The sequence below is a fragment of the Spea bombifrons genome, chromosome 7, assembly GCF_027358695.1.
Source record: "Spea bombifrons isolate aSpeBom1 chromosome 7, aSpeBom1.2.pri, whole genome shotgun sequence".
Classification (NCBI taxonomy): domain Eukaryota; kingdom Metazoa; phylum Chordata; class Amphibia; order Anura; family Pelobatidae; genus Spea; species Spea bombifrons.
This window is the reverse complement of record NC_071093.1, coordinates 24,927,811-24,955,749: the sequence shown is the minus strand read 5'-3', so window position 1 is coordinate 24,955,749 and position 27,939 is coordinate 24,927,811. Positions and strand designations below refer to the sequence as shown.

Below are 27,939 nucleotides of genomic sequence, written 5' to 3'. Positions count from 1 at the left end.
CTTTCAGTAAGTTGAAAATAAAGCTAGAAAAGGAAAAGGAGCCATGTTCATGATTTTATAGTTGGAATGGTCCTTCAACTACCTAGGGAAATTAAAATAAAGACAGCAAGGTGACTTGTGCCCTGCAATATTTGTAGCGTGAGGAAGTTCTGAAGAAATACATAAAAGGAAGTACATCCAAACTTAAGGAGATCAGTGAGTACCATTTTCTGGAATTAAAGTTTTATCTTGGGAAGATTTGGTGGATAGTGTATATGTGAAAAAAATTATTGTGCTCAATTGTTTTTCAGAATAGACTAAAGAATCTCAATATGCATAGCTTAAATGGGAGAGAGAGGATATGTGATAGAAACATTAAAATACATAAAGTGATTTAACAAAGTACACAAAGGAAGTTGATTTCAATGGAAAAGAACTGTTAGAGAAAGAGTGTATACAATTACAAGCCCAATGGCTTAGATATAATGTAACAATGTTTTACTTTATTGACAAGGTGTTAAAGCCTCTCAGTGGAAGTGGTAGAGGGAGTTATGAAATATATACATACAGGGGATAGTCATATGGCTATCCTGAATGACAAGAGTAAAGCCTAAATAAGTCTTAACATCAAGAAAAATGTACTGACTTCTAGTTTTGGAACTTTCTTTTGTGGTGCTCAGAACCATAGCTGGAATCATGTCTGAGGACAGGTCTGGATGTAAATTGGAAGCTGCTAGAACTGTTGTTTTTATTGTGATTTTAGCGTGTATTGAAGTTACTGGGTATAAAGTTATACAATCATTGTACATGCTATTAACAACCTGTTGCCAATTGCCATCGCCTGCCCCTGTTTTATACAATTGCTGTGTTTCTTAGTTTTAACAAGTTGAAATATATGGTTTAAGGGAAAACACATGTTTCTGAGGATCATAGTGTAGTGATTCTCTTTCACAGCTTCAGCTGTGAAGCAGGTTGGAAGAAGTGACAAGCATTGTTATTACATCAGTACATGTTTTGGGAAGAAAGTTTCAGAAGCAGGTATTAATTACAGAATCGCACCATTTGTTGATCTGTTCTGTTCTGGTGTTGTCACTTGTACCCATCATTTTACCCATCCTAGGATGCTTAGTAACATTGTTTTCCATTTGGTACTCATAATTGGCAGAACTGAAGTTGGAAAAATGTTGATATTCTATTTTTGTTTTATATACTCTCAGTAAAAGAACATGTGTTATGTATTCAGTCTAGATGTAGCAGGCTGCAATGGCCAGTTAAAGGCTGTGAAGTGTAGTGGGTGTTTCAGGTTGGGGTATTGGTGGGCTGCAAATACTGAAGTGGCTTGTTGCCAGAGCTGCCATCAGTGGTACAACTGGTACAAGTGTAAGGTGCAGGGCCGCCCTGCTCTCTTACCTGAGATGGCAGGGACGCCAGCCCCCTGCTTGGCCTCAGTGTCTCTACTACCACAGTGTCAGACATCACCCAGAGTCCCACAGACCGCAAGGCGTGGCCGCCCCTTTAAGAGGCCTGGCTGGACTTTAACTCACTGGTGTGCCATCACCTAGTTCTGTTGTGGACTGAACCCTGCCCTCACCTGGCTTCGTCAACAAGCTTTAAAAGATCAGCCTCACCTCCAGCCCGGTATCTGGTTTTTGCTTCTGGATGTGCTGTGATTATATGCCTGATTCCCTGGACTTTGACCTCTGCTTTTGTACACTGTTTGTGAAACCTGTCTGCCGGCCCTGACCTCTGCTTATGTTTGACTCTGCTTCTGGAAATCCCCTGTCTGAACTGCGTACCTGTTTCGGCCCCGTGCACACTCTCACTGTTCAAGTGATTTCCCCATACTGTTCCACTGAGTGGTGTTATTTTGCAAGGGTGTGCATCATCTCCTGCTACTGGACTCCAACTCCTGGTATATCCTTACACGGAGAGTCATGTAATGCATTTTACATGACCCTGCGGTAGTAGAGGCATTGGTGTAAAGGAGGGCACCAGCTCCACCAACCCCTCCCCTCAGACATACCACTAGGCCAGTGGTGCAGGACTCATTTCCTTAGGTCCAACACATTTAGTAATTTTCTGGGAAAATCAGACAGTGTGTAAGGACCTTGATGGAGCAGAGCAACGGGATGGCCGCCTCGTGAATTAAACTGCATATTCAAGGAGGGGTCTTACCATGGACCTGTAAAGAGTCAGAATAATATCTTCCTCCCATGAGTCAATACTCCTTTCAATACATGCCAATATCTTATTTGCCTTTGCAGCAGCTAGCTGGCACTGTGCACTACTGCTAAGTCTTTTATCTAAAATCATTAGTAGATTTCCCCAAGGAAACACCTTTTAAATGATATGTTGCATTTTTATTATTATGCCCAAAATGCATAATTTTACATTTGCCATTTAACAGTCCAGTTACAGAATTTTTCTAATTCCTCTTGCGGTGAAGACACATCTAGTTTGCCAATGACACAAAAGTAGGGTAATAAAGGCTAACACTGAAACCTGGCTCCCTATGCCCACTGGGAGTTGGCACAAGATCCATTAAGTCCTGTAGGTTGCGAGGTGGGGCCTCCATGGATCAGATTTGGTTCTCCAGCACATCCCACAGATGCTCAATTGGATTGAGATCTTGGGACATTTAACTCATTATTGTGTTCCCCAAATCATTCCTTAACCATTTTTGCTTATTATTATTATTGGCAGGGAGCATTATCCTGTTAAAAGAGTCCTGTCACGTTAAACCTTTAAGGCCAAGAACGCATGGGGGTATGTTGCATTTCTGGGGAGGCTTGCCTGCCTGCCCAGTCCCTTCTTATGTCTAAGTAACCCTGTGCTCATTGGGGGCACAGGGTGACCGAGAAACACCGCCTGGTCTGCCGGAACCAGACTGCCATGGACTAGCCGGCTATGGGGGCTCTACAAGTCGGGAAACGCTCTATGCGCCTGACCGGGACCTAACCACAAATTCATGGAACTGTGAGGCGGCTAGGAACTGTGGCAATGCCTGGCGACAATTGAAACAGCATTGCTACCAATGCCCTTTGCCCTACCACATTGATCTTTTGAGGAAACATTAAGCTTTGTGGTGGGCAACACTCAGTGGTGGTTACAGAGAGGGAGCTCGTTTGGAAACCCTGGTTTTCTTACTAATCTTTAGTACCGGGAATTACCCAGCCATGGCTATGGAACTATGTCGCTAAGGGTTAAGACGTCGGATCATGTTGCATTTTGGATCATAACATCTTCGGACTCTGAGCTCTACATTGGTACCCTGGCATTGACACCGTTCCCTCAGGATCGACCCGAAATAGTGACTCTTTGTCGGGTGGGTATTGCTGGCTATAGAACTGTATGGTGGCGCCAGGCTGTCTGGCGGTTGATGGGATTATACCTTTAAATCTATCATGTTTGATATATATATATATGTATATGTATGTATGTGTGTGCTGTTGTCAGGCACCACCCTACTCAGCCTGTACTATGCTGTAATTCTAAACCCTCAAGGATTACCTGCAACCACTAGTGGCCGCCCTTCTCTCTCTGGAGCACCGAGACCTCATTAGTGCTAGCAGCTGTGCCTGGTTACCTGGATCAGCCTGTCTATATAAACCTGCCCTTCAGTCAGGGCCTTGGCATTAATGTTTGAAGACTGCTTTGCTCTGGCCCTGTACCTGACCCTGTATTGTTCCAGCCGTGCGCCCTGCCAGTGGGCCTCCAGCCGTGCGCCCTGCCAGTGGGCCTCCAGCCGTGCGCCCTGCCAGTGGGCCTCCAGCCGTGCGCCCTGCCAGTGGGCCTCCTGCCGTGCGCCCTGCCATCGAGCTTCCAGCCAAAGAGACTTATTACCTGTATTTACTTGTCCTGTCAGTTTCCCCAATATAGACTATGTCCTAGTATTCTGCCTCTGGTGTCTTCCACAGTGCCTGTCTGTATCATCCCTCAGCTATGAAGCATCGTGGGGTACAGACAGTATCCCCTGCTACTGGGCTCCTATCCAACCTGCTTGCCTGGTTCCTGACAGTTGTCCTCAATAGAGTTCTGTTTTACCCCTACACTAAATCTTGGCTAGTGCTTGGGGGAATATGAAGGGTTAATCCCTTGAGCAATTATGCTTTCAGCGGCAAGGAAGATCTCTACGGTGGAGCTACTCAGTATGGGTTTCCGTCACAAGGCCCATGCCATCAGGGAAAACTGTGTCTATGAACGGGTGTACATGGTCTGCAACAATGCTTAGGAAGGTGGTAAGTGCCAAAATAACATCCACATGAATGGCAGGACCAAATGTTTCCCAGTGGAACATTGCCAAAGCAACACGCTGCCTCCGCCGTCTTGCTTTCTTCCCATAGTGCATCCTGGTGCCATGTGTTTTCCAGGTAAGCAATGCGCCCACATTCTGCCATCCACGTTATGTAAAGAAAATGTGTAGGCGCTTTTAGCAGTGGACAGGGACAGCTACTGCAACAAACTGTGATGCACTGTGTGTTCTGACACCTTTCTGTCAGAACCAGCATTAACTTTTTCAACAGTTTGAGCTACTGTTGGATTTGACCACACGGGACAGCCTTTGCTCCCTACGTGCTTCAATGAGCCTTGGTTGCCCGTGACCGTCGCTGATTCACCTTTTTTTCTTTCCTTGGACCACTTTTGTTTGCAGGCACTACAGCCCGGGAACAGCCTAATAGAGCTGCAGTTTTGGAGATGCTCTTGCTCATCGTCTAGCCATCACAATTTGGCTCTTGTCAAAGACTCAGATCCTTATGCTTGTCCATTTTTCTAATACATCACTTTTGAAGACCAAATGTCCACTTGATGCCTGATATATCCCATCCACTGACATATTCCATACCTGTCAGTGATCATAATGTTATGGCTGTTTGGTGTATATTGTTAAAGTCAATGGGTGCGTGTTAGTGTATGGTGTATGTGTATGTTTGTGTGTCAGTGTATGGTGTTGGAGTGTCAGGGGTGACCGTAGGTTTAGTGGTGCCTGAAAGGGGAGGAAGAGAAGCATGAAAAAGAATGTGTATATGCAAAATGCTCAGTGGTAGAGTGAGTCGGTGTTTAAGAGAGTTTAGGTGTTAGTATGTATGAGTATTAGTTATAGGGACCTTGAATAAATACTGCACCCAGACACCACTATCCCTAGGCTTGCCCCATTCTCATAAGGTTACATAGTTACATAGTTTATAAGATTGAATAAAGACCTAAGTCCATCAAGTTCAACCCTTCTACTTAACCTTCCTATTCTTGATCCAAAAGAAGGCAAAAAACCCTAATTAAGCTATTTTGAATTCTGCATCAGGGGAAACAAATTCCTTCTTGACTCCAAGAGGCAATCGGTTTTCTCCTTGGATCAAGAAGCTCTAAAATATTAATGTTATTCTATTTATATCCCTGTATGTCATGCTTTTCTAAGAAAATATCCAGACCCCTTTTGAAGGCATCTAATGTATTGGATAACACCACCTACCTTGGAAGTGAATTACATACCTTTATTGTCCTCACTGTAAAGAATCCCTTCCTTTGTCGTCTATGAAACCTGCGCTCTTCCAGTCTCAGAGGGTGACCTCTTGTTCTTTGTACATTTCTGCTAATGAACAGGTCACTGAAGAGCTCTTTTTATTGGCCCTGCATATATTTATATAATGTTATCATATCCCCTCTAAGACGTTTTCCTAGTGTGTATAATTTTAACTTTTTTAGTCTCTATTCATAACTGGTATCTCCCAATCCCCTTATTAATTTCGTAGCCCTCATTTCTAATTCCATAATGTCCTTTTTAAGGACCAGTGCCCAGAATTGTACCACGTATTCAAGGAGAGGTCTTACCAATGACATGTAAAGAGGCAAGATAATATCCTCCTCCCTTGAATCAAGGGCCAACCTTATTGGCCCTTGCAGCTGCTTGCTGGCATTGTGCACTGTTGTCAAGTCTGTTGTCAACCATTATTCCTAAATGCTTTTCCTTGGTAGTTTCCCCCAAGGATATTCTATTTAAAGAATAGGTTGTATTTTTATTATTTTTACCATATTAATGCATGAACCTCATCTGCCACTTGCACGCCTAGTCCCCAACTCTGTCTAAATCTTCCTGCAAAGAAGAAACAACAAGATTAGTCTGAATTACCCAGCCTAATTCTGTGTCATCAGCAAAAACTGTGTGTCAGGAACCACTTTTTCGCTGCCTGTACCATGGCTTTTTCATACCTGTGGTATATAAATCTGCTACCACTAGTGGCCGCCCTCTGGAGCACTCAGAACTCAATTACTGGGATCAGGTGTGTCTTGTTACCTGGGTTGAGCCCTAGTCAATACATCCAGCTGGGGCTTGTTACCTGGATTACCCTGCCTTTATGAATCTGCCCTGCCCTTCAGTCAGGGCCTTTGCAAGTCTGTGGACCTTTCTGCTGTGGCTCTGCACCTGTACCGTTCCTGGTTACCTGCTTACCTGCTTACCTGCTTTGTGTCCTGATCAAGTGGATTCCCTGCCTTTTGTGCCCTTCCAAGTGGGCTGTGTGCCTTTCGTGCCCTTCCAAGTGGGATCTCTGCCTTTTGTGCCCTTCCAAGTGGGCTCTCTGCCTTTTGTGCCCATCCAAGTGGGCTCTCTGCCTTTTGTGCCCATCCAAGTGGGCTCTCTGCCTTTCGTGCCCTTCCAAGTGGGCTCTCTGCCTTTCGTGCCCTTCCAAGTGGGCTCTCTGCCTTTCGTGCCCTTCCAAGTGGGCTCTCTGCCTTTCGTGCCCTTCCAAGTGGGCTCCCTGCCAAAAGACTTATTACCGGTATTTATTTATCCTGCCATACGTCCGGTTTCTTGCTTACAGACTGTATTACCCTTATTTGCTTGTTCTGTCATATACTTACAATACATTGCATTACCTAGATTTCTGCTTGTGGTGTCTTTGTTGGTATAATCATGCATCGTGGGTTACAGACCGGACCCCAAGTATCCCCTGCACACGGGCTCCTATATGACCTGATCACCTGAGTCCTGACACTGTGACTTGGCTCTCAATGCAGCTTGGGAGATCATTTATGAATAAATTAAAAAGATGAGGACCGAGGACAGACCCCTGAGGCACTCTACTTAATACCTGCGTACAGGCTGAGAAACATCCATTCACAACAACCCTCTGCATTCTATCTTTTAGCCAATTTCTGATCCACATACAGACATTTGCCCCTAAGCCTATTTTTGTTAATTTATAGAGTAGCCTTTTATGTGGAACCGTCCAGAGAAATCACATCTACAGCCACCCCCAGGTCTATATTTTTACTAACTTCTTCATAGAGATGTACTTTTGGAAGGATTTTAAGGCAGAGTAATGGGTGGAGCAATAGGTGAGGCAGTGGCTTGGACATGGGTGGGGCATGGGCGCCTTAAGCATGTACTCAGCCCCAAGATTTGTGATGGCGGCCCTGCGTGTTGCTGCAGTAGTAATATCTCATATTTTCTATTCATCTCTCTCACCCTAGTTGTCTCACCTTTTTTTGTAACTGACAGCTTCCCACAACACATCTCAACAAAGAGTTTGTGTCTACATTCCCTACTTTACTTGTATTGTTTCTTTTATTTTAGGTTATCGGGATTACTACAGATACATTAAAAAATGGTTGTCCTCAATGTTTTTCCAGATGTTGGCATGGCTGATGAGTGTGTGCAAATTACTGCTACAGGTCTCAAACCTCTACAACCAGTGACCATTCGCTTAACACTTCAGGATGACAAAGGAGAGTTCTTTCAATCTAGGGCATTCTACAAAGCTAATGCTCGAGGAGAAGTCAATTTAGAAAGAGATTCTGCTGTGGGAGGGACATATTGTGGTGTGGAGCCAATGGGTCTCATATGGTCTTTGAAGCCTCTAAAACCATTTAAGAGACCGGTTAAGACAGCAATAAAAGATAGTCCATTTCGATACACAATAGACCTCTTTGATTCCTTGCAAATAGGAGTGACAGCTGATTCACAACCTACAATTACTAAGAAATTTGAGAGATGGTTCATGTCTCTTGAAACACAAAAGATTACAATAAAAGATGGAAGAATTCGTGGAACACTCTTCATTCCTTCAGGTATGTAAAAAGTTACTACATTATTTATAATACACAGCCTCCTATCTTATTCATTAACAGCCCCCAGCCTGGGCCCTCTACAATTTACCACAATTTTAGACTACAAAAGGCAACCTTCCCATTTACAGGCTAATGAATTAGCCCATAGAACGTGTAGTTTCCTTCATAAAGGCCACTTGTTAGAACTGTCATTAGAAATGTGTACATCTCTTGTCAATTAATACGGGCAACAGAAGCCAACAGAAAGCAATAAATAACATTTCAGATTTTTATAATCTGCCATAATCTGATTTTAAGAATCTTACTGGCCCATGGAGATGAAAATGCATTGGACATATGTGCTATTGCAGCACGGACCTCCTTTGCAGCTCCCACATAGCCTCCGTGTGACATTAGCGCTGATGGTGGGTAAGGTGGGTGGATGGCACACTTTCTGTCCTGCCAACATCAAGGGACACACATCCCTATGTCTCGTCACACCCAAAACACAGTTGTACCGATTGGGACACTGAAATGTTGGCTGGGGGCATGACATTCCATAGTGCTATTATAATATGGAAAGGAAAATGTAAAACTGGTAATGCAAGGTAAAGTATATAATAAAACATGTCTCCAAGTTACATAAACCTCAGTTTATGCATAGAGTTGCAGAACAATCCACTTACATAAGTCAGAGACTTTCTATGTGTGTGTAAATACGAAGGACATTCAAAAAGTTCCCGCACTTTATATTTTCATTGGAAACGGTAAAGGCGGGGGGGAGTAGTACTTGGTCGTGTTTTAGCATGTCATGTGACTAGTTCTGTCTGCAGTGGCGTCTCCAGCTTTCATATTTAGGGGGGGCACATGGGGGGCCAGGGACCAAAGTAGGGGGGCCAATTATAAAACGGGACATATAATATATATATATATATATATATATGCGTTAGACATGCATTTTTAACTACATCATATGTACTTATCTCTTTGAAGTGATTGAAATATGATTTTAAAATAACAGCTGAACTTGCAGTTATTTTTCATTCTTTAATATTAGCCCCTGCTGCCTTATATATATATATAAATATAAGACCCTGCTTCCGATATATATTAATATTAGCCCCTGCTGCGGATGTATATTATTATTAGCCCCCGCTGCGGATGTATATTATTATTAGCCCCCGCTGCGGATATATACCTATATTTTACCCTGCTGCCGATATATATTAATATAAGACCCTGCTGCCAATATATATATAAATATTAAACCCTGCTGCCAATATATATAAATATTAAACCCTGCTGCCAAAACATATATACATATTTGCCCCTGCCGCCAATAAAAATATAAATATTTGCCCCTGCTGCCAATATATATATATATATATATATATATATATATATAAATATTAGACCCTGTTGCCAATATATTTTATAGTGAAAAAATTGGACCCTACCCAAGCATTTCCTTGGGTCCCGCTCAATGCTCCCTTGCATGCAATCACTCCCTCCGCTACCACACCAAAAAATATATTTGCCACACTGGCTGCAGATCAGGGGAAGACAGTGAGAGTCAGTCCTTCTGACTGCACCATGACATTGAGAGGCCCTGTAATCATCCCTTTGTCCCCTCATTCACTAAACCATTCCGCTATTTTACTTACACCCTGTAGTTCAGGTATAGATCAAATAAACAACACAACAGAATAAGAAATACAAACCCTGTATTTGCAGGTATACATAAATAATGTATGGACACACAAACCCAGCTATGCAGGTACAGATCAACTGGAAATCACATAACAACTAAGCATTCACAGTATAGGTAAAACCCCCTAAATTACAGCATAGCTCACAGGATGCAGCTCACCAGCCCTGGTGTCCACACTGCCCACATAGAACCCGACCAGCACCAAGATAACATTAACAAATTACAGTCGAGAGTGAGCCAACTTTGTCCCCAAACAGCCCAGCGTGAGCCAATTTTGTCCCCAAACAGCCCGCCCTGACACCAGTACAGGCTCTGCAACACCGACACCCAAACACACACACCAGGACAGGCTCTGCCACACAGACACCCAAATACACACACCAGGACAGGCTCTGCCACACAGATACCAGGACAGGCACTGCCACACCGACACCCAGACACACACCAGGACAGGCTCTGCCACACCGACACCCGGACACACACACCAGTACAGGCTCTGCCACACCGACACCCAAACACACACATACACACACACACCAGGACAGGCTCTGCCACACAGACAGCCATACACACACACCAGAACAGGCCCTGCCAAATCAACACCTACACACACACACACGACAGGCTCTGCCACACCGACACCCAAACACACACACACACCAGGACAGGCTCTGCCACACAGACAGCCAAACACACACACACCAGGACAGGTTCTGCCACACCTACCCCCAAACACACACACACCAGGGCAGGCTCTGCCACACAGACAGCCACACACACACCAGAACAGGCCCTGCCAAATCAACACCCACACACACACACACCAGGACAGGCTCTGCCACACCGACACCCAAACACACACACACACACCAGGACAAGCTCTGCCACACAGACAGCCAAACACACACACACCAGTACAGGCTCTGCAACACCGACACCCAAACACACACACCAGGACAGGCTCTGCCACACAGACACCCAAATACACACACCAGGACAGGCTCTGCCACACAGATACCAGGACAGGCACTGCCACACCGACACCCAGACACACACCAGGACAGGCTCTGCCACACCGACACCCGGACACACACACCAGTACAGGCTCTGCCACACCGACACCCAAACACACACATACACACACACACCAGGACAGGCTCTGCCACACAGACAGCCATACACACACACCAGAACAGGCCCTGCCAAATCAACACCTACACACACACACACGACAGGCTCTGCCACACCGACACCCAAACACACACACACACCAGGACAGGCTCTGCCACACAGACAGCCAAACACACACACACCAGGACAGGTTCTGCCACACCTACCCCCAAACACACACACACCAGGGCAGGCTCTGCCACACAGACAGCCACACACACACCAGAACAGGCCCTGCCAAATCAACACCCACACACACACACACCAGGACAGGCTCTGCCACACCGACACCCAAACACACACACACACACCAGGACAAGCTCTGCCACACAGACAGCCAAACACACACACACCAGGACAGGTTCTGCCACACCTACCCCCAAACACACACACACCAGGACAAGCTCTGCCACACTGACACCCAAACACACACACACACACACACCAGGACAGGCTCTGCCACACAGACAGCCAAACACACACACACCAAGAAAGGTCTTGCCACACCTACCCCCAATCACATCCAAAATGCTTTCCACACTGGTTTGCTGTTTGTTTGTTTTTCCCCCTTGTGTATTGATGCCCCAGCCAGCTCCCCTTTGGTTTTAATGCATTTCCCCCCACAACCTTGTGTATTGCCCCATGTGGATTTGTGCCCCCAGCCAGCCCCCTTTGTACATTATGCCCCAACACCCTTGTGTATTGATTTATGTGATGTCCCCAGCCAGCCCCCCTCCCTTGTGTATTGATGCCCCCCTTTGCATTGTTAATGACCCATGTATATTGAACCCAGCCACCCACCCCCCATCTTTGTGTATTGATTTATGTGGTGCCCCAACCACCCTGTTCACTGCTGCTGTCCTTCACAGCTGCTGTCCTCCAACGTGCTCTTCTACCTGTCACGAGGAACTGTTCCTTGTGACTCCGCTCCCTTGAGCGGCCCATCACATTGACGATGTGACGTGCCGCTCAAGCGGGCGGAGTCACACAGAACAGGACACTGGGCGGCACTGTGCAGGCACGCTGGCCGCTTAATGATTTTAAAGCGGCCAGCGTGTCTAACCGCCGCTTTAAGACTCGCAGCCACATCGGCTGCAATGGCGTGCCGGCATTAAATGGGCGGCTGCGCGGCCGTTTAATGTACTGCCTCCGCGTCTTAAAAAAAAAAAAAGACGGCGTTTCAATTGGGGGGCACACGGGGGGGCACAGCATGCTGTAGGGGGGCCATGGCCCCCTCTGCCCCCCCCTGCCGACGCCACTGTCTGTCTGGCAAGCTGGTTGCCCTTTCAGTTTAGTAAAGGAGTTTTCACCCTCGGGTGAAGATGGCTGCGAAACTTATAAATTGCACCAAAGAGGAACAGCGTTCTGTCATATGCTTTTTGTAGGCAGAAGGTGTGCTAGGAGCACAAATTCGTCTTCGCATGTGTGCTCAGTATGGGGATAAAGTTCTCTCTTGTAGATTTGTCTATGAGTGGAGTGAAAAGTTCCAAAATGGCAATACTGGTGTGACGGATGCAGAGCGCTCCGGTCATCCAGCTACAGCCACGACTACGAGGAATGGAACTGATTTGCGAAAGCAGAAGAATAACAGTTGAAGAGGTTGCAGGAAAGCTGAATTGAATGTGAGTGTTGGATCTACCTATGCCCTGATTCATGACAGCTTTAAGGTCAATAATGTGTGTGCCAGGTAAGCAGCTGACAGAAGCACAAGCGCTTAGACGTTTGTTCCGGACACATTGCCCGTTATCGCGAAGAAGGTGATAATTTTCTGCAAAAGGAAGGTGACTGTAGAAAATTGATCTAATTTGTTTTTGATGTCATTTGTTTTGAAATTAATAGTAAAAATAGTAAAAGCGTGGAAACTTTTTGAACGTCCCTCATATGTATTAGACATGTCCAAATAGGCCAAAAAAAATTTCAGTTTGTTTTTGGCCCATTTGTCTTTGGGCAACAAATTTCGTCCCCTGCCTATTCGATTCTACTGAAAATTCAGGGGCATTTTTAATTCGGGAACAAAATTTGTTGCAAGGTGCCAACATTCAGTCTCTCCCATTCTTTTTCACTCATACTCTCTGACGACCACTCCCTCTTCTGCTGGCCACATCCGCATGTTGATCTTCTATCTTTGACCTGCTATCTTCAATTTTCTCTCTTCGTCCAGATCTCCATGGACATCACATTCTGCCACAATGACGACGCTTGCAGTGACATCCACTCCCCGATCCTCCAACAGTAGAGAGGACGTCACTGAAAGGACCGTCATTTTGCCCAAACTTGAGCTCAGGGCAATAGGTTGTCACAGAAAGCACTGCTTTTTTGCCCTAGGGCAAATTTATGGCAAACAAAAATGTGCCCCCAACCAACTCACTTACCTTATCCAGCCCTTTTTTTTGTCTACTCTGATCTCGCTGTATATAACCTTTTGCGCCCTGTCTTTGTTGTTTCCTGGGGAGTTTGCATTTGCTAATACTTAATAAACAGCATGTGTTAGATTTATTGGACTCATAATGCTTGTTCCCACTTTAACCAAGTTTTCTGGGAATGGTGACAAAAATGCTAATCATAGTTTGTGTGACTCTGCCTAATCCCAAAAAAATTACATTTTGTAGTTACCAAAACCATCCCAGAAAATGTGTATGAGGAAGAAATGAAACAAATAAACAAACTTGAAATTTCAGTGGTTTTGCCATTCTCTGTCTTTTACTGGACAGGACTGGAAAAAAGCAGGACTGTCCACGAAAATGTTGGGTGTGTTGGCAGGTATGCGAATGGAAAAAATGTGGGACAAGAACTAAAAATAGCTTAGGGTTAATGTACGGTTATGTACATTAATGAAATGGAAAAGGCGAATGAGTGGGCAATTGGCGACCCACTCACCTGTTTCACCCCAGGGCAAAGCATTCAAACAACTGTCATGACCCTTGCACTGCCCATACCCAGGAGGTTCCCCACTTCCCAAACCCGAAATAAAAGACGGACACCAGCAGGATTGGATTTAGAAAAGGCCGAGACATTTATTTAACAAATGTCACGGCATAACTTTATTTAACATCTTATAAATTATTGTAAAAAACACTTTAATAATAACTTCTGTATAAATACTATACAGTCTTCTGTACACCTGTGTACAAACAGCTGAGGGTTCCGCACCTAAACACAGACAATGGATTCACACAACCCTTTCTGCCGGATACCACAATCGCCCAAGCGACCACGGGTCGGATAGGGAAGCTCCACCTTAACGCTTTGCTTAATCCTTTACAGGGAGGGCATTAACTCTAACCTCTAACCAAAACCATCAACTCGCCACTCCCATTATCCTTCAAACTTCTCCAGGGAACTCCTCCGCCATCAGCAAAGAAAACAGATCCTGCAAAAAAAGAAAAAGAGGGAAAGGGGGAAAGAAAACACCAGCCAACATGGAAACACACAGCCAAAAAAACAAAACAAAACAAAATGGGAAGGGCGGGCGGGAAACTGCTACTGTGGTGTTCAGTAATTGCCCCCTGCACGTGTGCTTAGAGGGGCTTTATAGCCCTGTCCCCTTCCCCCTACAGTCACGTTCCTTGTGACTTCCCCTCTCGTTCCCTGTGCATTCTCTCCTCGTGCTAACCCTTGCTGGGTTAACCCTTTCCTGCCCTAATACCATGTGCACCGTCCTGGCAGGGTCATGTAGTGACTGGCAGGGTCATGTTCCCCTTACACCTATGACTCCAGGGTTTCTGTCCTAGACGTTTGGCAGCGGACTTCCAGAGCTCAGACACTAGGCCCTAGCGTAAGCTGGCTACTCCAGGGGAGGTAGCAGGCGTTGCCACACCGCAAACAGAGACAGCCAGAGGGGAGAAACTACCCTTACCATTAGGGACATTTTGGGCGTGACTCTAGCCAGGAAACGAACTGGCAGAGAAGAGACGCTGGCACCACCACCACCAGCATTGAAAAATGGAAAAGGCGAATGAGTGGGCAATTGGCGAACCACTCACCTGTTTCACCCCAGGGCAAAGCATCCAAACAACTGTCAGTTCTAGACGTTTTGGCAGCGGACTTCCAGAGCTCAGACACTAGGCCCTAGCATAAGCTGGCTACTCCGGCGGAGGTAGCAGGCATTGCCACACCGCAAACAGACGCAGCCAGGGGGAGAAACTACCCTTACCATTAGGGACATTTTGGGCATGACACTAGCCAGGAAGTGAACTGGCAGAGAAGAGACACTGGCACCACCACCAGCAGCAGCATTGGGAAAGGAGAATGAGTGGGCAATTAACGACCCGCTCACCTGTTTCACCCGAGAGCAAAGCATCCAAAGACTGTCAGTCCTAGACGTTTGGGAGTGGACTTCTAGAACTCAGACACTAGGCCCTAGCGTAAATTAGCTACACCGGCAGAGGTAGCAGGCGTTGCTATACCACAAACGTGCAACCAGGGGGAGAAACTACCTTGGACATTTTGGACATTTTGGGCATGTCACTAGCCAGGAAGCGAACTGGCAGCGAAGAGATGCTGGCACCACCACCAGCAGCAGCATTGGGAAAGCAGAATGAGTGGGCAATTGACGATCCACTCACCTGTTTCACCCCAGAGCAAAGCATCCAAAGACTGTCAGTCCTAGACGTTTGGGAGCGGACTTACAGAACTCAGACACAAGGCCCTAGCGTAAATTAGCTACACCGGCGGAGGTAGCAGGCATTGCCACACCGCAAACATGTGCAACCAGGGGGAGAAACTACCTTGAACATTACAGACATTTGAGGCATGATTTCAGCCAGGAAGCGAACTGGCAAAAGATGCTGGTACCACCACCACCACCAGCAGCAGCATTGGGAAAGGCAAATGAGTGGGCAATTGGCGACCCGCTCACCTGTTTCACCCCAAGGCAAAGAATCCAAAGACTGTCAGTCCTAGACGCTTGGGAGCAGACTTACAGAACTCAGACACTAGGCCCTAGCGTAAATTGGCTACACCGGCAGAGGTAGCAGACGTTGCCACACGGCAAAGACGTGCAACCAGGGGGAGAAACTACCTTGAACATTAGAGAAAGAAAATTAACTTTCCAAGCTAGGAGCTGGGAAACCCAACTTGGGCAGATTGAATTTAAGAAAGGCAATCTGCTCCATCAGATGAGATGATGTTTCCAGTCATAGAAAACACGTGCTCACTTTGAACAGTGGTTGGCGGACATGATAGTTGCTGCCGCGCAACCCATGAGAGTGCAGGTCACACACTCTTCTTTTCATCCCAGTAGCTAAGAGGATCAACATTAGGCGCAGAAGGAACTTCACAGAGCTAAAGTTTGACCATTTCAGCAGCACTACTCTCCTTTCTGCTGCTAGCTCTGTCAGATGGTCCAACTATACTCCCAAGTGCCTCTTCCCAAAATGCAGCTGCTCCACTCAGCTGTGTTGTGCTGCTTGTGGCACTGCTGCTGATGCTGCTGATGCTGCTGCTAGGAGTAGCAGACAACATCATCTCTTCCTCCTCCTGCACCTCTCCCTCCTCGGACAGCATTCCCATTTTACGCTGCCAGTCACGCACCTTTTGAACCAATTGCTCCCGGTAGCTACTGAGAACATTAAATTTCATTGCTAGCTTTCCCTTAATTCTTGGATCGCAAAGGCACGCTAGCATCATTTCGGGACTTTCTTCCATACGTTTGCGAAGGACTTTTAGCAGATCCTTCAGCCTCCTGACTATGGCTGCTACGTCAGGATGTAGAGTGCCACCTTGAACAGCCTCACGGTTTTCAAGGAACACATCCATATTGCTGCCTAGATGGGAGAACACGGGGATTACCTGGGCCAGACTGGCAGTTTTGGAGCTTACATTTTCAGTGGCATCCCTGAATGGTTTAAGGACTGCCACTAGCTGGGCGATCACTGTCCAATCCTCCCTATTCCTTGGAGATGTAATTCCAATATTATGCTCTGAGGCAAGATTATGGATTGGCCTCTGCTGCTCCAAAATCCTCTCCAGCATCTCTAAAGTGGAGTTCCACCGCGTACTGACATCCTGTCATAGGCAGTGTACGGGAAGACCTGCCCTCTCTTGCTCTTCCCTCAAAAGTTGGCTAGCCTTAACAATGGTGAAAGTGTCCAACGATCTTTCTGCAGCGGGACAGAACTACTGCTGCTACATTAGTTCCTTCTGACATTGCTGCCTTCACTACAAGATGGATGATGTGGGCTGCAATATGACCATCTTGCAGCGCTTTCACTGACCTCCGTCAGTTACCACAAAACCAACTTCAACATTGTTGCCCGCCTCTGCTCCCACCCAAAGGCTAAACATTTTCCTCATTGCATGCAGAATATTTCGGGAAGTGTGCTTTTCATCCATCACTTCTGCATGGAGAAGGCATGATCGGCAGCCTGCTGCAGCAGCTTCCTTAGACACACCGGGCTGCCACCAGTGTGCTGTCAAAGAAAGAAAGGCATGCTGCCCACTAGGTGCACTCCACAAATCTGTTGTGAAATGAACAGACTGACCAACAGCCTTGGAAATCTCCTCTTTCACTGCTGAAACACAGGACCGATAGAATGAGGGGACAATGTTCCTACTGAAAGTGGAACGTGACGGAACTGTGTATTGTGGAGCCACAGCCACCATCAATTGTTTGAAAGGCTCCCCTTCAATCATGGAGAAGGATGCCCCTCCAACAGCAATGAACTGACCAATAAGTTGCGTTACTTTATTGGCCCAAACACATTGTTCTCTTAGAGTGGAATGCCACAAATTGTTCCAGGGTGGGCTGGACATGCAGTGTTCCAACCTGCCTTGGTCTCTGGCTGCCAGCACTAGCTGCTGCTGCTATTGGTTCACAAGCAGCTGTTGGGGTTTTTCCACTCTCCCTGGAGATGGTACTAGTTGTTGTTGTAGTACCATGGCCACCAGCTATGCTGCCTGCACTATGTTTTTCTTCTGCATCTTTCCCCAATAGCACAGTGTTGTGTTGAGTGCTGAGGTGATGCTTCATGCTAGCACTGGTAAAATGGCCAGACACTTTCCCTCTGCTTATTAGCTTCCCACAATGTTTGCACTTTCCATAGCGCCCTTCTTCAACATTTTCAAAGTGCTCGCAAATTGTGGGGCACATAGCCTTGGAGTGTGCCTTGGGTGCTGCTTCTACTGCTCGGGGTGGATGAACAGCAGCAGAACTAGTGGTGGTGGCACTAGTGGTACTACCAGTACTGGCCATAGTGGAACTGCTAATTGCTTTAACTCTACCAGATTTGGTAGGTTTTGCTGCTGGTGGTGGTGATGATCATAGCGGAGAAAGTGGAGGCTCAGGGTAAAATTGTGCAATAGTCATTTGTACACAGCTCCCTGAGGAATCTGATTCCTGACCACTCATCTCCTCTACTTCCTCCGGCTCATAGTCTAGTTCTTCATTAGCCAGATCAAATGGAATTCCTGCTAGGCTGGAGCTAAGACTGATATCGTGCGAGAAGGAAGAACAGACTCTGCACTTGGCCTCTCAGTCTCAGGCTCCTCTGGTACCTCGCTAGGTAGATTTCCACTATGTGTAGCCCTCTCTCTAACTGTCTTTATAAAAATATTGTAAGGACTTGGTGGCTTGCTAGAGGTACTAGGAGGACATGGGGTGGCGGTACCGGTGGGAACAGTAGGCGCAACACTAGTGGTGGTAGAGGTGGTGGTGGTGGTTTTCCCTACGAAGATATGAGATCGCTTTGGTTTGGGAAAACCCCTCTGAGTCTTGCTGTTAATTTGGCTCTGCTTGGTACCTTGCATGCTGCTTGTGGATGGGGAAGATGCTGCTTGGGGCAAAAGGCACTTTATTACTCACTGGGCTAGTAGAAGTACTAGTTGTGCTACCCTTTAACTTTGAACGTGCTTAGCGGCACTACTACTGCCTGCTTTTGGTGCCTTTCGTTTACTTGATGATCCTTCAAGCAATGCTTCCCCAAATGATAAGCGAGAGCTTGGCCTACTTGGCCGACTAGACTGACGCAAAGGCTGCATCTTAGAACTGGTGGTGGTGCTGATGGTGGTGGTGGTAGATGGAGCTTGTCCCTCCTTAGTCCCAAAAGGAGGATCCATTTCAAATTCTTTGTTGTGTGTGTAGTGTTTAAAACTATATATATATAAAAAATTTAAAAAAAGGAAAAAAAATAAAAGACAAAAAAATTAGAAGTTCTCTTCAGTGCTATTGCTGAAAAAAGTAAAACTATGTACAACTGCACTGTGCTGTTGTGTGCAATCTGCCACAGTGCTCAAGTTATTTAAATTATTAACTCAAGATTAACTATTTATATTAACTAGCAGTATATTATTTTTAATTTGAATTTACACGGGCCTAAAAGCCTAGCCTACTACTATGCTAAAACTATATTTCCTTACTATTCTAAATCTAACTCTAGGCAGACACTCTCAAGCCCACTAAGCTAAAGTGAGGTTATATCAGATTCAGTATATGATTTATTAATTAATATTAAGTTATATATTATTAATAGATTAGAATTATTTATATTATGGATTATAGATAGTATATAGATTATGAATTATAATGTATTATGTTATATAATATATATTAGAAGAATTACTTATATTATGGATTATAGATAGAAGAATATAGATTATGAATTAGAATTTATATTATATTATGTTATATAATATATTATAGATTAAGATTAAAGATTAGAATTATTTTAGTACTACAGCTAGTACCTTGAAGCTTTGCTTAGTTGTTGTCGTCACACAGTCAATCTTTCTTGAAAAGAAATTAGAAAATAAAATGTCACAGCAAAACAGTTAGCTTCACTGCTTGCTGAACAAAAACACACAGCACTTACGCGAAAATGAATGGATCTCTCAGGCAAACTCTGGTCTTATAAAGGCGGTTTCAGAATTCAAAAAACCGCAGCACAGGCATTGGACGAGACCCTTAGCGTGACATCACAAGAGCGAGCTGATTGGACAGACGAGGATCAGCTCACTCCTGTTTGAAATTTTGGCGGCTGCACGGCGAAAACAAAGACGATCGAAGATTCTTCGTGGTTATGAGTCTTCATCTTCGCCTATGGTTTGCCGGCACTGTATTCTGTTCTATGTTCCTTCGGAACGAACAAGAAAACGGACTCTTCGTGCTCGTTTTCATGTTCGCCCGAAGACGAATGCACAAGTCTAATAGTCAGGCGTATGATACCAAATTGTACCAAACAGGTGCTAATTACCATGAATTTATTATGGAGGTTGAACCATTAACTGAAACAGAAACAGCTATGTAGGAGGAATAAAACTGGGTGAGGAACAGCCAAACTCAGTAACAAGGTGAGGTTGCTGAAGACAAAGGAGTTCAAAGGACAACTGAAGTGGGGAAAAATGTTTCTTTAAATTCTTTAAACTCTAATAACATATTTGTTGTAAAATGCAAGGAAATACATTTTTCCAGGTCCCCGTCTGTATGTGACATTTTGCTCAAAGGTGGCAGCTGTTTTTGTTTCTGGCAATAGCATCACAATGAGTTGCGACGGCCATTTTGTGCATGGCTGTTTAAATCTTTGTACACAGTGCCTGAGCCCCCTAACCAGGGGCGGGCTGGGCCGGGGGCAACACTAAAGTGGCCGATGTGGTCGCTCGACCGCCAGGGCTGTCTTTAATGCGGGAGAAAAGTCTGCAGCAACTGTAATTGTAACCCTCGCGATCACACGGAGGGAAGCAGTGGCCCCTGCGGAAGTCTGCGAGTGGTACCGATCGCTGCAGTTCAGGTAAATGAGTGGGGGAGGGTGTGTGAACAGGTATGTGTGATTGGGGGAATGAAAGAGTATCTCTGAATGAATATATAAATGAGTAAATGTTTGTGAACGAGTAAATGAATATGTGTGTGATAGCATGGATGTGGTAGTGGGGGGAAAACATGGCACATGGAGGCTGTTTGAGGCTTGGATGCCACAGGCAGGTTCTTTTGGGGGCAAAGGTGGCAAGGTCTATGCTTCCAATCTAGGTGCCAGGGCTGACATGAGACTCGGGGGAGCATTAATTCACAAGTGGTGTCTGGGTGGGGGCATTAATTCACAAGGGGGTAATGGCTGGGGGCATTACATAAATCAATACTAAAGGGGGGTGCTGGGATAAGTATACAATGTGGGGCTAGCTGGGGGCAATACACAAGCGAGGGGCAGGCTGGGGGAATAACGGGGACAAACACAAAAGGGGGGAGTGAACGAAAAGTGGAAAATACTTTTACATTTTTTTTGGTCATCTGTTTCTTGGGGCTTTACTTACTGTAGGAATAAATTGAATTATTTAATTTGTACTTATCCAGACATAAAACGCCCTCCTGAAGTTGTAGTCACTTCAGTCACTTCACTTTTTTTTAGTGTACTGATGTACTCCCAATCCCATCACATTACATCAATATGTCAGGAAAAGATGGCCACTTGACTAGACTTGCCCCCCAGACCTTAGTTCGCTCAACTATTCATATATGGTTACTTTACCATAAATACCATAAAAGAGCAGCAGCAATTTGTTGAGTCTATTTTTGAAATAAGTCTTACTTTATACCCCCTGCACCTGCCTAAAACCTTTGCACAGCACTGTATGTGTGTGTGTATGCATATGCTATATGTTTATATACACTCTCTGGCCACTTTATTAGGTACACCTTGCTAGTACTGGGTTGGACCACTTTTGCCTTCAGAACTGCCTTCATTCTTTGTGGTATATTTTCTACAAGGTGTTGAAAACATTCCTCAGAGATTTTGGTCCATATGGACATAATGGCATCACGCAGTTGCTGCAGATTTGTCGGCTGCACATCTATGATGTGAACCATCAGAAGGTGGGTAAACTGTGGTCATAAAGGGATGGACATGGTCAGCAACAATACTCATGTATGCTGTCGCTTTTAAACAATGATCAATTCATACTAAGGGGCCCAAAGAGTGCCAAGAAAATGTCCCCCACTCCATTACACCACCATATTTACCGTATTGGCTCGGATATAGGCCGCCCCCATATATAGGCCGCACCCTAAAAGTTTGGTGCTTTTTTAAAGAAAAAGTTTTTTTCTTTAAAAAAGCACCAAAAAAACATGCTGCCACTCTGTCTCCCCCCAAGATATGCTGCCCCCCTCCCGAGATATGCTGCCACTGTCCTCACCCCCCGAGATATGCTGCCACTGTCCTCACCCCCCGAGATATGCTGCCACTGTCCTCCCCCCGAGATATGCTGCCACTGTCCTCCCCCCCGAGATATGCTGCCACTGTCCTCCCCCCCGAGATATGCTGCCACTGTCCTCCTCCCCCCGAGATATGCTGCCACTGTCCCCCCGAGATATGCTGCCACTGTCCTCCTCCTCCACCCCCCGAGATATGCTGCCACTGTCCTCCTCCTCCCCCCCGAGATATGCTGCCACTCTGCCCCCCCCGACTTACCAGAGCAGACTCCCGGGTGTCTTGCGGAGCTGGCGGGGGACATCTACGCAATACGCGTACACAACTTCCGGTGCCGGCACATCCGCTGAGTGCCGGCACCGGAAGTTGTATACATATATTGCGTAGATGTCCCCGCAGGCCCCGCAAGACACCCCGGAGTCTGCTCTGATAAGTCTTGGGGGCAGAGGTAAAACGCATCGTGGGGACAGTCACCGGCTGCGGCGATGCGGGTAAACAACCTCCGCTGCCGGGACATCTGCACGATGTGCTTTAACAATCTCCCTTGCCGGAACCCCCCCCGTGGCTGTCTGAGCATATCAGAGAGTAGGATGCAGGTCCCCTGCACCGCTGCGGGGGATCTGTATCCTAACCCTGCTGCCTGCCCAGCGCCCGGAACTGCATGTCCCGGGCGTTGGGCGCTAGACCCCGAATATAGGCCGCACCCCCACTTTAAAGACTTAAAGTGGGGGGAAAAAGTGCGGCCTATATTCGAGCCAATACGGTATTTTTGTTATTTTAGGTTTCATCACTGAGACCTTTTATGAAATTTACTTTTCACAGTAGTCATTGAAATCTCATGATGTGAGATAAGATCCAATATCTCAAGGCAAAAATAAGAGATTTAGAATTTGATAAAATTAGTAGAAATCTTGAAAAATTAAAACAACGATGGTATTTTAAAAATAACAGAGTGGATAAAGCACTAACTAATAGGCTCAAGAAAAAAGAAGCTAATAAGCGTATTTATAGAATTGTCGAAAATAATAGGAGTTATACCTCTCCTGAATCTATAGGGCAGGCCTTCAATAGATACTATGCTACTTTATATAATTTGAATAACAATAGTAAATTAGAAATTCAAGAGTATCTGAAAACAATACCTATCTCTAAATTAAATAAAGATCAAATAAATCAATTAAATAAACCGATAGAAGAGTCAGAAGTTATTAAGATAATAAATAAGAGTAAGAACAATAAAAGCCCAGGCCCAGATGGGTTCAGCGGTCTCTTTTATAAAACATTCAAACGGGAGATTGTGACATATCTAACAGCTTTATTTAATGAATTAATGAATACAGGGCATGCCCCGGAAGAACTATTAAGAGCTAATATTATCCCTATACTTAAACCAAATAAAAACGCTGAAGTCATTACCAATTATAGGCCAATTTCACTTATCAATGAAGACATGAAGTTATTTGCAGGCATATTAGCAGAAAGATTGAAACAAGTAATTACTATGTTAATACATCCGGATCAAATAGGCTTTGTGCCTAATAGATATACATAACAACGTAAGACGTATTATTGATATTATAGACCTCGCTAATGTGGAGAGCAGACAAACTTGCCTATTGGCACTAGACGCTGAGAAAGCGTTCGATCGCATTAACTGGAACTTTTAACGTGTTCCAAACTTTCAGTTCATATGGACTGGAAGGGAATTTTCTCTCGGCAATAAAAGCGTTATATTCGAATCCTACTGGTAGAATAGTGGGACAAGATATTAAATCAAATTGGTTCTATATTAATAATGGCACACGACAGGGATGCCCATTGTCACCAATGTTATACATATTAACCATTGAGATTTTAGCAATTATAATAAGGACTAATGAAAAGATAAAAGGTACGTCCTATAAACAACAAGAACTAAAAATTTGTTTATATGCGGATGATATACTATTGACAGTAGAAGATCCTGTACGGTCTATTAAAGAACTATTAGAATCTATAAATAAATACGCAGAGATGTCTAATTACAAATTAAATATAGACTAATCAGAAATTCTATATTTAAATATATCAGGACAAACTAAGCATATAATACAAGGAGATTATAAATTTAAAGAAGTTTCGCAAGAGTTAAATTATTTAGGCCTTAAATTAACATCAAAGGTACAAAATCTGATGGAAAGAAATTTTCTCTCTTGTATTAAAGAAACTAACTACCTACTAAATAACTGGAGAAACACCTTGAATTCATGGGTCGGTAGAATAAATATAATAAATTCATATATTCTCCCTAAATGGACGTACCTTTTTAGACATCTTCCTTTAAAAATGCCAACCTCATGGCTGAATATGATTCAAACGGCCTTTAATAAATTTATTAATAGAGGTAAAAAAACAAGATTGGGAATTAAACTTCTTTCACAAAAAATGAATAAAGGAGGTCTGAATTACCCGAGAATAGAGCGCGCATACGAGGCATGTATGATATTACACATTTACAACACACAATTAGAAACAAGTGCTACGCAGCCATGGTATAAATTAGAACAATACCTTTTAGTTTACCATCCACAGAAATATTCCCTTATTTGAGATTAAATTTTTTTCTGAAATATGCCCTTTTTAAAGCTGATTCGGATAATCAATTAAAAAAGGGCCATATATTGAACGGAACAGAAATTAAAAAAATACTGACAAGAATATATGAAATGTTGAGAAAAATAGACGAAATAGATCATATTAATACTATTTCAAGATGGTCTAAAGTAATCCAGACACCGATTACAAAAAAAAGCTGGCAAAGCGCAATATCAATAACTTATAGTATAATACATTCAATTTCACTAAGAGAAAATTATTTTAAAGTTTTAAATCACTGGTATTTAACTCCGTCAAGGCTAAGTTCTATGTTTCCGGGGACATCTGATATCTGCTGGAGATGCAATAGAGAAAAAGGCAACTTTATTCACATCTGGTGGTCATGCAGTATAATTAGCCAGATGTGGGATAAGGTTTTTGATTGCTTTATAAAAATCTCTAATTGTAAAATAAACAAAAAATAAAATAAAATAAATAAAAAAATTTCTTTTTTTGTTATGTAATATTTAATAATATATATATTGTATATATATTATATATTATAAATATAATAACATTTATGTAACAATTTTTTCTTTTCTTTGTCAACTGTTTTTATCCTATTTATATGTATAAAATCAAATAAATAAAATTTGAAATTAAAAAAAAAAGAAATCTCATGATGTGTACAAATTTAAGGTTATGTACGGAAAGGAATAAATCGGAAACCTGTATTTTCCTTGCTCAACTTGTTCTTGTAGGTAAGGGTCCATTTCCTGGTGTCATTGATATGTATGGCGGAGCTGGAGGCCTTGTAGAGTACAGAGCAAGCCTTCTTGCCAACCATGGGTTTGTAGTCCTAGCACTTGCTTTCTTTGCATATGATGACCTTCCAAGATCATTTCACAAGCTGGACCTAGAATATTTTGAAGACGCTGCTGAGCTACTTTTGAGTAATCCCAAGGTAGTATAACAGTTACCATATAAATACAAATATACTGTATGTGCATTTAATTAGAAAGCAACAAACACATCCAAAATAGTGTTGATTGTCTTGATGCCTTAATTTAATTTTAAAATGTTCAGAATTCAAATGTTGTACCCCTGGTCCCACACCTTTCATAAATATGGTCTGCAAAAAAGTCCCCAATCTTTCAAGTAAAATGGGACAGCTGACCAAAGGAACATACTGTAAATGCCAACCCCCCGAATCAGGAATGCAGATATCTATGTAGTAATCTGTATGCATTCAGCTCCCTTTCGTTATCCATATTTGTTGCCTAGTATTTTTAGCACAGTCCAAGATTATTCCCAGTCATAAAATGGGAGGCTAAGAAAAAACATTTTAACTGTGAATATATCTGGCTGACTGGTAGCGCAAGTCACTCTGTGTGGTTAATTTGAACAATCATTAGACTGCACTGTCTAAATTATTCATTATTTCTTCAATTTCATAGGTGGCTGGACCAAAAGTTGGTGTTTTAGGGGTCTCAAAAGGTGCAGAGATTGCACTCATGATGTCTTCCTTCTTGCCACAAATTGGAGCTACTGTTAGCATTAATGGAACTTGCAACCTGTATGGAAGTACATTTTACTATAAAGGCAAACCTATTCTGAAAGGCACTAACTACAATCAAGAGAAAATGATGATAACTGAAGAAGGTCTGATGTGTACCACTGGACTATATGATGAAAACTCTGACTCCTGTATTCCAGTAGAAAACGCATCTGGTCAGATCCTTTTTGTTGCTGGTGAAGCAGATCAATATTATAACAGTACATATTTTGCTGAAAAAGCTATGGCTAGGATGAAGAAATATTTAAAGACCAATGGGAGATTAATGTCCATGCCTGGAGCAGGCCATTTAATAGAACCTCCTGGTTTCCCTTTTTGTTGGGCTTCAGATCTCCGTGGTAACAGACTACCAGTTTTGTGGGGTGGGGAGATGTTCCCTCATTGTTTAGCTCAAGATTTCATATGGAAGGAATGCCGATCTTTCCTTCTCAAACACCTGAATCAGGCTAGTAAACTATAAAATGTTATATCAAATAATCAACCATACTAGTAGAAATTGCTATACACAACATTATTAAGCCCTAATGTTTGTTGATGCAAACAAAAACATTTTATACATTAAACTTTAATACCAAAACAAAATGCACATTCTGTCATGAGCTGCCTCTGTCTCCCAGGACATATTAAATAAGCATACAATCAATTCTTTAACCATTATTGAGATTGTACTATTTGATAAAGGTTTAAGTGCCTTATTATTGCTGCCATATTCCCAGCGCTGGGAATTTTCTGGGTTTTCCCCAGAATCTGTGATTTTCTCCTGCAAAAAGGTTTGAGTTGTTCCTGCATAAAGATTTCTTAAACTGATTTAGGTATACATTCTACAGGGCAAACTAAGCCACTCGTACAGAAGAAGCTTATTGGGCTTTGACGTTCCTAAATATCAGCGAGTTGAATGTTTTTTCTTGTATCATGCAGTGTTAGAGTTAATTAGAAAGTAATGAAAGCCCTTTTTATACTAATCAACACTTTGTATGGTGTTTTGATTTAAACAGAAATGCCACCAATTATCAGATTAAAAACAAAGTTTTTAAAAGCATTGTGTTTTATTTTTCAGGCAGCTTCATATTAGCAATGTGTATGTGTCCTGGCTCTGTTGTCTCTGTCCATCTTATCACACTGTCTATTGCAAACAATAGAATGACTCAATCTAAATAACCCAGTCTAATCCTTTGACAAATGATAGTCTATAGAGGAACAAACTTCATTAGCATTGCCATAAAACACCAGCTCAGTGCAGTGATTGAGAAGGGAATGTCACTCAAAATATCACATCCAACAACGGTGGCCTCTAAGTCTTCAGATAAAAGCAGAGCAAAAATGAGATAAACCAAGTTTTTGTCAAAGCTACCCTACATTACTGTATACTAGACTTGGGAGCTGGCCAAGTCTTCATGTTCGTCTTCGGGGAAAAAAAATATTCGTACTCCACGAATATTCTGACTTTCTCATGTTCTATTTGGGTGAATATTCATGTGCGTTCTTCGTGTTTGTTTTTTTTCCTTCGTTTTTTTGCCGTTTTTTTTTTAACGCAGGGGTTAATACAGGGTTAACACGGTAAAAATATGCGGCAGCTTTGGCACCAGGATTTTAAAAGTCCGTAAGAGCGACTCTATTGGTTGATGCCAGACAAGCCCCCTGGTGGTGACCAATAGAGTCGCTCTTACAGACATTTAACTCATGACGTCGAAGCCATTAGTCTCCCCAGGCCAAATGTTTTTCCTAGTCAATGAAGATAGGGAATTACAGCACAA

The 27,939-nt window shown here is 43.7% G+C and overlaps 1 protein-coding gene across 1 annotated transcript; it reads left to right on the top strand.

Annotated features, from left to right (window-relative positions):
• On the top strand, positions 1–27,147 carry LOC128502341 (acyl-coenzyme A amino acid N-acyltransferase 1-like). The gene is made up of 4 exons (XM_053472114.1): positions 1–195; positions 7,550–8,043; positions 25,371–25,573; positions 26,067–27,147. Exons 2-4 carry the CDS (start codon positions 7,581–7,583, stop codon positions 26,643–26,645), a joined length of 1,245 nt encoding a protein of 414 aa, XP_053328089.1. The 5' UTR covers positions 1–195; positions 7,550–7,580; the 3' UTR covers positions 26,646–27,147.
• The last annotated feature ends 792 nt before the right edge of the window (positions 27,148–27,939 follow it).